The following is a 12,202-nucleotide window of genomic DNA, read 5'->3' on the forward strand; positions in this document are numbered from 1 at the left end:
TTGTTACTCAGCATTTACTGGCCTGCATCTCCATCAGCAGACACTAGGGTGGCAACCTGGCAGAAATTCTGTTCCCGTGGGCACTGGTCTCTCACTGCCACTAAAGGTAGTTTAGACTAAATCTCTATCATTCTATTTATAAATAAGACTCAAGATTAAAAGGCTGAGTTGAAAACCTGCAGCTCAGAGTCTCCAGAAAACCCCAGTCCTTCTGCTTTTCCAAAACAAAACAAAGAAAGCTGTGCCACTCCAGATCCCTCCCTACTACTTCCTGTGTTTCTCTATCTCTCCCGGATGCCTATGATTACTCCCTGGTGCTCTATGATTACTTTCTGTCAACTAGTTGCTAACTCAGTCTCTTGAACCATAGTTAATTTTATTTAATCAATGCAATTGCAAACTTCAGGTTCAAAGGTGATTAAACATCCCCCAATAGAGGACATCTCGAGAAAGGAGTTTAATCAAGTCAGTTTAATCAAGTCAGTTTAATCAAGTCATCATGCCTACCTGGCAAGGGATTGGATGATGGAAAGTAGGGCTACTCTGAAAGCTGTTTGACAAAATAAGGGTACTCATAAAAGGGAAATAATTGATTGGTATGTAATAAAACTATTTTTAAAGATGCTGAGAAAGATGTTGACATATGATGATACAACTTCTAATTAATATTTTATAGCAATTTAAATATTTAAAACTCTTATTCAAACACTTTTTAGAGTCAAGATATTCAGGTATGAATTGAAATAAAGTGATACAGAGTATTTTATTATTTCCATGACAGAAGGTACTATTCTTCTTTATCTTGTGGTCAGCACTGTGGCTTTAATTAGGGGATGACATTTGGAGAAAAGAATTTAACCAAGTTATCTTGTATGGTATGCCTACAGTGGACCTGGCAAGGAACCAAAAGAAGGGAAACAGGGTTACTGTACAAACTATTTGACAAAATATGGTCATTCATAAATGGGAAATAATTGTAATATCTTAAAAATGCAATTTCCAAGGTGTTTACATATCAGTGAGGATTAAACTACTAATTATTGCCTTACGATGATTTAAATATTTAAACATTCTTATTTAAATATTTTCTAGAGTCAGGTTGTATGAATGGGAATCAAACATCACAGAATGGTTCATCACCTGAGAAAGAAGGTACTATTCTTCTTTATCTTGTGGCCAGCGCTGGGGGAATGCAGAGTTCATCTTGCTTAGAAATAGTACCTAATGCTTTGGCTTCTGGAGAGATTTAGTGCTAAAGAACCCTTGGTCATCAAATTAGATGACCTTTATCTGATGTGACATGTGAGGACCTGAGGACCCCAAAGAGGCAAGTGCCACTGAAATGGTATAGTTGAGATGGTTAATACAATGCTTATCAGAGTCAAGGCTTTCACAGCGACTTCTGCTCCTGTTAAAGTGGTGACATCACTGACTCTTTGGTCACAGGTGACTATAACAGAAATTTTGTTGAGTAATCACCTACCAGCAAACTTGTATCCAGCGTGGATTCTAAGTCAGTATACAGGAAATGGGAGGTTTTATGGTGCAAATGCATGTAGCCTACAGGCTTTGAATTTTACTTTAGAAAATGAATAATGTATTTAATCTAATAGATTGAATATTTAGAAACAAGAAATGTAAGAAGAATCTAGCATTTCTGAAATACACTCAGTCAGATGATACTCTAGTGTAACTTCATATACGCTGCTGTGGACAGACTTAACACAGGTTTCCTTTTCCTATTCTTTTTGTGTGTGTGTCCAGTTAACACTACACTGTTTATACAGATGGGTGCAAAGGCTCTGCTGTGCTGCCCTGCTCTTCCAGAGACAAAAGCAGTATTAATAATTTGGGTCATAGCCTCCAGAGGCCAGCCTTCCTGCAGAGTATCCTACAGAGTAGATACAAAGGAGATCAATGAAACCAACTGTACACACAGGAGAATCACCTGGACCTTCACACCTGACCAGAGTTCTGAGCTTCAGATCAATGCAGTGACCCTCGATCATGATGGGCTTTATTCATGTGATGTAGTAACACCTCAGGGGAATTTCCTAAGGAAACATGACCTCCAAGTGCTAGGTAAGTGACATGGTCACATATTGTGCTATTTCAGGTCACCAGATTGTAGATAGAAACAGACGCCTTTGTAATTTGTGACAAGACTGAATCTTTTTTCCTTTCTATCTCCACAGTGCCTCCAGCAGTAACCCTGCTTCCAGGGGAAAACAGAACAGCAGTTTGTGAGGCAATTGCAGGGAAGCCGGCTGCGCAGATCTTTTGGATTCCAGATGGGGATCACATCACTAAGAAGGAATCACACAACAATGGCACCGTGACTGTCAGGAGCACATACCACTGGGAGCAGAACAATGTGTCTGCTGTGTTCTGCTTTGTCTCCCATCCGACTGGCAACCTGACTCTGTCCATAGAGCTCAATCAAGGTAAGTGTCCTCCCCGCTTTTAAAGAATAAATAATTGATATTTAACTTGTTCTTTCAAGAAAGAGAAGTGTTCTAATGTCATTCTGTTTGTGACAAATACTGTGGCCAAAGCCATTTAGAGGAGGAGAGAGGAAAGTGAAGACAACTCAAGCAGGAACCATGGAGCTGCTTACCAGCTCCTCGGACCTGTGCTACTGTCTCACCTGCCCCGGGAGTGGTGCCACCCATAGTGTCCTGGCCTCTTGGACAGATCTAGGCTGTGTCAAGTAGACAGTTAATGTAATTAGGACAGCAGATCCACTTCAGACACCGGTAATAAGATTTCGGTGTCTTTCACCTGCAGTTCTTATCAGCTAGCTATAAAGTCAGGATGTTTTCATAAACTGTGTATCAGGATCAGTGATTTGGTAGAATGGTTCACTGACTTTAGGATGCACATTGCTCTGTCCATCTATTCTTCTCTCAATCTCTCTCTCTCTCTCTCCCTCTCTCTCTCTCTCTCTCTCTCTGGCTCTCTCTCTGCTCCCCTCACTGTCTCTTTGTTTCTCCCCCCATCCTCCCACCTCTCTTCTGCTGTTCCTGTCCCTGAGGCCTGTCCCTCCTCCCCTTCCCCTTTTTATGTTCCCTTAATAAAATTCCCTCCACCTGAGTTCTGTGATATGATGTCTTTCTCATGTCACTTTTTAAATTATAACAATAGCATCTTTAATAAATGGTGTTGAGATAAAGCAGACACTCTTAAATGGTCAAGAAAAAAACAGAATTTAAAGCTACAGAGAAACCGTTTTTGTAAATTCAGAGGTCAGCGGTCAGAGGAAGTGACTTCTGGACATGACAGGGAGGGTATCTAAACTCACAATCTTCCAGACATGCAGTTTCCTGCACAAGATGAAGCCCACCAAAATTAATCATGGAGTGGGAAGGGGCTCCTGAGTCCCTGCACTGACAATTGAGGAACTAGGGACAGTTAATGGTATCTTGAGGAGAGAGAGTCAGTTATCTCTAAGGCTGTTGTTCCTCACAGGCTCCTACCCAGAAGGATATGGGCAACATAAACTGAAGCCAGTGTGTTATAAAAACAAAGACGAAAAGTTGGTGGGGTAACAAAGCTGGGTGTGGATCTGGTAGGAGGTAGGATGAGGAGTTGTAGGTGAGTATGATCAAATTATATTGTATGTAATTCTCATACCCTTTATGAAATAAATAAGAACAATACCTTTCAAAATCTAAAATTTGCATGGGATGCCATTCAGACATAGGACTCAGGGGAATCTAAGCTGGATTTGACCCGAAAACCTCCTCCCTGAAGACTAAATCTCACAGTCACCAAAGTGCTGTGCATGGTGCCCCAAAAGGGAAGAACTTGGTAGTACCACCTAACTATGAAGCTTATGAACCACAACGACCAGCAAGGCTGGTCCCTAAGGTTCAGTAGTGGCAACCACATCTTGTGAGCAAACCAAAACTGTCCATTTATATTCAAGGCTGACTCAATAGGAGGAAGATCATGCCTGATACTGGAAACCTTGCCAACTACTCAAGGATAGCGAGGTCATTGATCTTGGAAGCGAATGTACTACAGCCCTTCATTAAACCTGAGTAATGCTTCTCTGAATTCAAAATACCCTTGTGTCCACCAAGAAGTGTGGTTACAGAAACCATTATAGAATGTCACAAATGATCAAAATGCAGAGAACAGTGATCATAGGATGTCCAGTTCCCATGGATACACATACAACACAATTCCTATACCCAGTGCTTGGGGAATATTATAGAAGAGGGAGAAAATATTAAAAGAGCCATAGGACAAGGAAATCTACTATATGATTGTGTCTCCTCAACTTTCTGAATAGAGCACCAGAATCACAGACACTAAAGTTGACAATTAATAAATGGGACCTCCTGAAACTGAAAAGCTTTGTAAGGCAAAGGACACTGTAAATAAGACAAAACAGAAGCCTATAGAGTGGGAAAAGGTCTCAACAACTGCACATGTTACAGAGACCTGATCTCCAAAATATATAGAAAACTCAAGAAACTAGACAAAAACAAACCAAATAATTGATTTTTTTAAAATGAAGTACAGAAGAATCTCAAATGACTGAGAAACACCTAAGAATATGTTCAATATCCTTAGTTATAGAGAAATGCAAGTTAAGCTGACACTGAAACTTCACCTTACACCTGTCAGAATGGCTAAGATCAAAAACAGAAAGTACTTCTTATGCTGTAGAGGATGTGGAGTAAGAGGGGTACATTATCTTTGCTGGTGGGACTGTAAACTTATAAAGCCATTTTGACAGTTCTCAGAAACCTAGGAAATAATCTACTTCCAGATCCAGCTGTATCACTCCTGGGCATATACCCAAAGGATGCTCAATCATGCCAGAAAAACACTTGCCCAACTATGTTCATAGCAGCATTATTTGTAATAGACAGCACCTGGAAACAACCTAGATGTCGCTCAACAATATAATGGATAAAGCAAATATGGTACATTTGCACAATGGAGCACTACTCATCTGTTAAAAACAATGAGGAATAGGAAATCTGATGGTAAATGGTTCGATCTAGCAAAAAAATTCATTCTGATAAATGTCATCCAGACCTAGAAAAAGAAACAAGGTATATACTCACTCATAAGTGAGTATTAACTGTAAAATAAAGGATAACCATGCTGCAATGCACAGACCCAGAGAGGTTAGGCAACAAGAAGGACCCAAGGTGAGACACATGGAAGTCTCTTGGAAGGGAAAAAGAAGAGATGTTGTGGATGGACTGGGGTTGCTTGGGCATGGGAATTTCAGGGATTGGTTTGGGAAGTAGGTTGAAGTTGAGAGTACTGAACAAGAACACTTGAAAGGATGACATTTGGAGAGCAGGCAGAAATCTGATGCTGGGGAAAACCCCGTGAATCTACAAGGATGATCCCAGCTAAGACTCCTAGCAGTAGTGGATACATTGCCTGAACTAGTCATGTCCTGTGTTCAGATTGGTGACTACCCCAATTGTTATCAGAGAGCCTTCATCCAGTAACTGATGAAGACAGATATAGAGATCAATGGCCAAACAATAGGCTGAGTGTCAGGAATCCTTTTGAAGAGAGGGAGAAAGGAGTGTAGAAGCCAAAGGGTACAAAGCCATCAAAGAAAATCCACAGAAACACTTAAGCTGGCTTCTAGGAAATCAAAAAGTCTGAACCAACAACCAGGGAACTGGATTGGGACTGATCTAATATGTAACTGTTGTGTAGCTGGACTTTGAACACTGGGAGCATGACAGTTTCTAACACTTTGGCTGATTGGAGAAACCTCTTCCTCAAACTGGATTGCCTGGCCCAATCTAAATATAAGGGGAGACATTTAGTCTAATGGTAATTTTATATGTGATGCTTTGATGATACCCATGGGAAGCCTGCAGCTTTCTGAACAGGAACAGAGAAAGAGTGGTTTGGGGAGAGGTAGAGAGGAGCTGGGGAGTAGGAAATGGAAAAAGAGGAGGAAAGGGTAACTGTAACATGTACGTAAAATGAATGAATGGATGAATAGATAAAAAACATTTTAAAAGAAAGATTTTGTCTCCTGGAAAGGACAGGAAAGCTTCACCCATGAAACCTTAACAAGTCAACCATCAATAGATATACAAGCATGATAGAGGTAAATCTCATGGTTCCTTACACCTTGTGGTGGTTTGAATGTAACTGGCTCTCATAATCTCATAGGAAGCAGCACTATAATGAGGTGTGGCTATGTTGGAGTGAGTATAGGTTTGTTTTTTTTTTTTTTTTTTTTTTTTTTTTTTTTTTTTTTTTTTTTTTTAGAGAAAGTGTGTCATTGTGGGGGTGGACTTTGAGGCTTCCAATGCTTAGTGAGGCAGCTGATTTACTGTTGCTTGCAAGGTGTAGGACTCTCAGCCCCAGCACCACATCTGCCTGCATGCTGTCACGCTCCCTGTCATGACGAAAATGGACCTGACCTCTCAAACTGTAAACAAGCTACTCCAATTAAAGGTTTTCTTTATATGGTCAGGTTGTCTCTTCACAGCATGACAAGCCTAACTAAGACACCCCTAGACTGATAATTACAGGTAACTAGGGGTGCTGAGGAGGGGGAGAAGTAGCTTCCCTCAGAGACGGCCCCCTATTTGGTTATCCAATACCAAGTGGTCAGTCTTAAAATCATGTTGCATTCAAGCAACACTAAGTAAACAATGCAGATTGCATTTGCATACTATGTAAAAATAGGCAACAGAAACAAGAAAGAAGAGGTTAGGAATTTAAGAGGGCACTTGGAGGTTGGAGGAAAGAATAGGAATGGATAGAAAAGATGTAATTATGTTTTCATAAAAATAAAATAAAGTTTGTATGGAAACTTTTTTCTTATATAACTGAAAAGTATTAGCAGTAATTAGCAATACTTAGCATGCATCTATTCATTGTAATATATTTGCTAGTGCCTATCAATCACAAAAGATGGTCTAGGTTACTAAATTTGATCCTGAAATAGTAGTGTATGAGTAGTATTTGAAGTATAATTGATAAGATTATCTGATTTTGACATTTTGTAAAACATTAGGAGTACTGTAAGTGATTTTACAGATGTTTGTCTTAATTCCTTGATGAGAACCATTATTGAACTGACTTGCCCTTTACCCTTGCCTGTAGTTACAAGTGTCACCAGCATGCTGCGTTCCCTGCTGACCATTCTCTATGTGAAACTTTTCCTCCTGGGGATTATTCTGCTCATCCTAGGATTTGTTTCCTTCCAGAAGAGAAATTATTTCAGGTAGGAACAAAACTGAAATGTTAAGACTCCTAGAAAAGTTGGAGCTCATAGTGGACTGGGAAAGTGTATTATATGATCCCATCACAGTTGTTCCCTCAGCTCTCCTTCAGCATCAGGCTTTCTTTAAATAATGGAGCCCTGGCACAGATACCCACAGCATTGGCAAAAGTGTCTGCCTTCCTGCAGTTCAGAGGAGGGATTAGCCTGGCCCTCTCTTTCAGGAACCAAAGGTAGAAATGAAGTTGTAGGAACCTTATGACTTTATTTACAAGTTTCTTGACACCCGTGAGTTTCATTCCTGCTTAATTGTATTATATAGTGTTTATTTTTATTTATTTCTAGAAAATGAAAATCTCGATTTCTGAAGCCCATTAGTCTGATGACACAGCACAAAGAAACAGCCATTTGCCATCACCTTTCTCACTGACATCCAGCCTACCTGCTCCTGATGTCTTCATGGTTGTTAGAAGTCGTATGACCGCCTGCAGTCATGTAGTATGAATCTACAGACAAAAGCTTCAGTCTTACCACCATACATGCTATGAATGGCTATCTACTCTCTCTTCCCCACATTGCAGGTCAAGGAAGAAGAAGGCTTATCAAATGGTGGTCAACAGTGCTGACTGGGTATTCTTTACCCACAATCCTCCAGGAATAGCTTCCATCTACTTCCTGTTCTTAGCACATTTTACATGATCATAAATGTTACACTGTCAGATACCATGACAAGCAACACCTTCAACTCAGCCACTAGCAGGCCTTCTTTTCTTGCTTGCTTGCTACCAACTAGCTGGACAGTTGTGTTTAGTTTTAATCACTGAATACATATGATGTGAGATTTCGCTCTGTATGCTGTGAATATGTTTTGTAACCATTGGTTAATAAAGAAACTGTTTTGGGCCTCTGGAAGGGCAGAATAGAGCTAGGCAAAAACAGTAAACTTAATGCTGGGAGAAAGAAGATGGAGTCAGGGAGATGCCATGTAGCTGCCAAAGGAGACAGATGCCAGAACTTTTCCCTGTAAGACATAGCCTTGTGGTAACACACAGCATAATTGAAAGGGCTTAATTTATGATGTGTTAGTTAATAAGAAGCCTAAGTTAATAAGTCAAACAGTGTTTTAATTAATACAGTTTTTTTTTTTGTGTGTGTGTGATTATTTCAGGTCTGGGCAGCCAACAATGAACAAGCCATCTCTGCCAACATATATAGCAAGGAGCCATTTTGTTTTTATTGGTATCTCTGTACTTTAGTGGAAGTTATAATTGAGCCCAGAGAAAGCACTGCCAGTGTCATGGAGATAACCATGGAAAACCCCTTACTGTTTAGAGCCCCAGGGTCTCAATCCTTTTAGCTGTCTGCATTGTGACTCACAGGGGTTGGGGTAGGCAGTGAGGGTAAAGGTAAGGGTAAGATACTGGTGAACCCTAATAACTGTAAACCAAGACCTTGTCTTGTGACACAGACAGTGGTCTTATAATAAAAAAAATACATTTTAGTTAAAAGAATTATTTTTTAGGTAAAGTGGCAAGTGATTTTGATCTATTACTTTCATTTATCTTTTATTTAGAAGACTAGGTAGAACATGAGTGCCTGGTACAAAAGGATACCTGGATGGTAGCCTCAGGTGGTTCTTTAAGTCTTCTCCATTTCACACTCTCATGTTGATCATGCCAGGGCAGAGAATAAAGGGGCGTTGTCTAAGCTAATGTTTTATTCTACAACTTCATTCTCAGAGTAGTTTATATTCAGTGGTGACTACAGAGAGGAGAGGATTGTATATGAGATATATGGGTTAGTTTATGAGTCAGTCTGCGAGTCATAAGTCCACCTGTTCAGTCCTATGACCCTACTAACTTGTAGGAAGCCTAGACAATGTAGGTTAGTTTATTTGAAGAAAAAGTTTGAGGATTGTTGAACACTTCACAAATCTCTGCAACAATAAATGGCGTGAATTTTTATTGTGCTACTGTGTTGTGGAATATTCGTTAAAATGTGTTACATTTGTTTGTGCTCTGGAATATTTGTTTAATGATACAAAAATGTGTTGCATTCTTTTTTTTTTATTTTGCATTGGGTTAATTCTGTTAAGCGGTGGTACTCTGCTTACCTGAATAACCTGATTGGTCTACTGAAGAGCTGAATGGTCAACAACTGGGTAGAAAATGGATAGGCAGGGCTGGCAGGGAGGATGAATAAATAAATAGAGGAAGGCGCATCAAAGAAGTGAGAAAATAAGGGAGGAGGATATCAGGGGCCAAACACCCAGCTACACAGCAGGGATGGAATCAGAAGTAAAGAAGGGTGTGTAGAAAGGTAAGTGGTCAGAGACAAAAGGTAGACAGAATTATTTAGGTTAAGAAAAGAGAGCAAGAAACAAGCCAAGCTAAGATCAGGCTTTATAAGTAATAAGACTCCATGTGATTTATTGGGAGCTGGATTGTGGGTCCCCAAAAGTGTGAAGAGTAAAAGCATAAAAGTAAAAACTACTAACAGCAAGGAACAGTGCTAACAATAAAATTAGTGCCTACTTTGATAGTAGGGAATCAACATGTCTCAAGCAGTAAATAAATTCATAATTGTCACTTAAGCACATCTAAGAGATGGGCTCGTCTCATTTTCTTTTTAATTACAACTTCTTTATGTTTAATTCAGAACATAAAGAGTTGAGGGATCTAGTACTGTAATTCTGTAACAGACTAGGGAATACGGGGGCAGAGATTACAAGTATCTTCGTTCATTGTCTCTTTTCCCTGTTCTACTTGCGGAAGATAACACTCTTCACGACTGAATCTTCACCCCACCTCTCTTGTCTTGTTTCTAGTAGATCTCAAAGGTCTTTCCATAAAGAGTTTATGAACAGTCTTTATTCACTCTAATAGTTTTCTTTGGCCAATAAAAGCTACATAAATGACAATTTGTCAGTGTGAGTTTGGGTCTCAAAAGGTCCTGAATGTTTCTCCTTTTCATTCTGTGGGAATATGGATGACCTACTTGCTGGAGGATGAGAATAGAACACAGCTGATCTATGTCACTCAACTCTTTCTCTGTTGAGTCAACTCAAGGATCAAGAATGACTTTTCCTTCAGACTCTTAAGCAAGCTCAATCAAGATCATCAGACATAATCCCATGCTAATCCTTGACAAATTAACAGTCATTGTCAAATAGTTCCTGTGGTTGCTTTTCAGCTATCATAAAATAACTTATGTGGCATAAAATAACTCACACATTACTCAATAACATAACTCTAATTTTATAAGAACAGACATTATTAATAGCCTCTTTCTGTTTCCTTGTATCTGAGCCTGACCATTAGCTCTGGCAAATGATATGTGTGACATTTTCATAACAACCCTTTAAATAAAATGAAGTTTTCTATTGATTTCCAGTGTATCTGTGGACCTGCAGTGCTGGTGTGATACCTGGAGGTCCCAAGGACTCTTTAGCCATGGATTATGCTGTGAATGGAAGCTACTAATTGAAGTAAAAAAACAGAACAATGGAAGGACTTGGGCCTGATGACCACAGATTTGCTTCACTAGTCCTAGACCATCCATTTGCTATTTTAGTGTAATAGAGAATAAACCATGTTTTTCACAGAACTGCTATTTGGAATTTTACTTTGCACATAGCTGAGAGTAATTCTAATTGAAATAGATATTTAATTGGTCAATTGGGAAGTTTACTATCATTATAATTGGTTGTGTTCTACTCATGTGCATATTCTGGATCATCTTTGTTCTTCCCTTAAATCCTATTCATATCTTAGCAAATTAAAGACTTATGTGGTCAGAAAAAGAAAGAGAGATACAGTAAAGAGAGATTCAAAGATGAATAAAACCTCTCAATGTTATACAGTGTGTTAAAAATATACACAGACTTGAGAGAAAAAAGGTTAAAGTCCTTAAAGTAAAAATGAAAGAAAGAGAGTAATTGGGTGTGGTGGTGCACACCTTTAATCCCAACAGTTGGTAGACTGAGGCAGGCAGACCTCTGTGAGTTCAAGGCATGGTTGCACATGCCTTTAATCCCAACACTTGGGAGACAGAGGCAGAGAGACCTCTGCGAGTTCAAGATGCATGTAGCCCACAGGCCTTGAATTTTTACTTTAGAAAGTGAATAATGTGCTTAATTTTAATAGATTGAACATACAGAAACAAGAATTGTGAGAAAAATTGAATATTTCTGTAATACATTTATAAGTCAAGTAATGCTCTTGTGAACTTCGTACACGCTGCTGTGGACAGACTTAACACAGGTTTCTTTTTCCTGTTCTTTTTGTCTGTGTGTCCAGTTAACACTGCTGCTTAACTCTTGGTACAGATGTATACAAAGACTCTGCTATGCTGCCCTGCTCATCCAATGTCAAAAGCAATATTAACAATGTGGGTAATAGCCCCGAGAGTCCAGACTCCCTCCAGAATGTAGAAGGAGCAATGGGCTGCTTTTCGTCCTGCCTGGCTCCTGGCCACCTGGCTAGTTTTACCAGAAATAATTACATGGAAACTGTATTCATTTAAACACTGCCTGGCCATTCTCTTATTGGCTAACTCTCACATCTTGATTAACTCATTTTTAATAATCTGTGTAATACCAAGAGGTGGTGGCTTACCGGGAAAGATCCTAACCTACATCCATCTTGGGTCGGAGAATCAAGGCGTCTGCCTAACTCTGCTTCTTTCTCCCAGCATTCTGTTCTGTCTACTCCACCCACCTATGTTATAACCTATTAGGCCAAGCAGTTTCTTTATTAATTAACCAATGAAAGCAACACATAGAAAGAAGGCATTCCTACATCACCAGAATATTTTACAAAGGAGGTACAAAGGAGATCAATGAAACCAACTGAACAGACAGAAGAATCACCTGGGCTTTCAAACCTGACCAGTATCCTGACCTTCTGATCAATGCATGGTCCTCGATCATGACGGTTGGTGTAGGAGGTTCTTCTGTCCAAGTATTGCTTTCATTGG

At 39.5% G+C, this 12,202-nt stretch overlaps 1 protein-coding gene across 1 annotated transcript; it reads left to right on the forward strand.

Annotated features, from left to right (window-relative positions):
- Positions 1 to 1,097: 1,097 nt before the first annotated feature.
- On the forward strand, positions 1,098 to 10,569 carry LOC125392551 (cell surface glycoprotein CD200 receptor 5-like). The gene is made up of 5 exons (XM_085685579.2): positions 1,098 to 1,152; positions 1,765 to 2,082; positions 2,196 to 2,444; positions 7,108 to 7,228; positions 7,571 to 10,569. The coding sequence occupies exons 1-5, from the start codon at positions 1,104 to 1,106 to the stop codon at positions 7,575 to 7,577; spliced, it is 744 nt and encodes a 247-aa protein (XP_085541705.2). The 5' UTR covers positions 1,098 to 1,103; the 3' UTR covers positions 7,578 to 10,569.
- The last annotated feature ends 1,633 nt before the right edge of the window (positions 10,570 to 12,202 follow it).

Source organism: Myodes glareolus, chromosome 2 (assembly GCF_982192425.1).
Source record: "Myodes glareolus chromosome 2, mMyoGla1.1, whole genome shotgun sequence".
Classification (NCBI taxonomy): Eukaryota; Metazoa; Chordata; class Mammalia; order Rodentia; family Cricetidae; genus Myodes; species Myodes glareolus.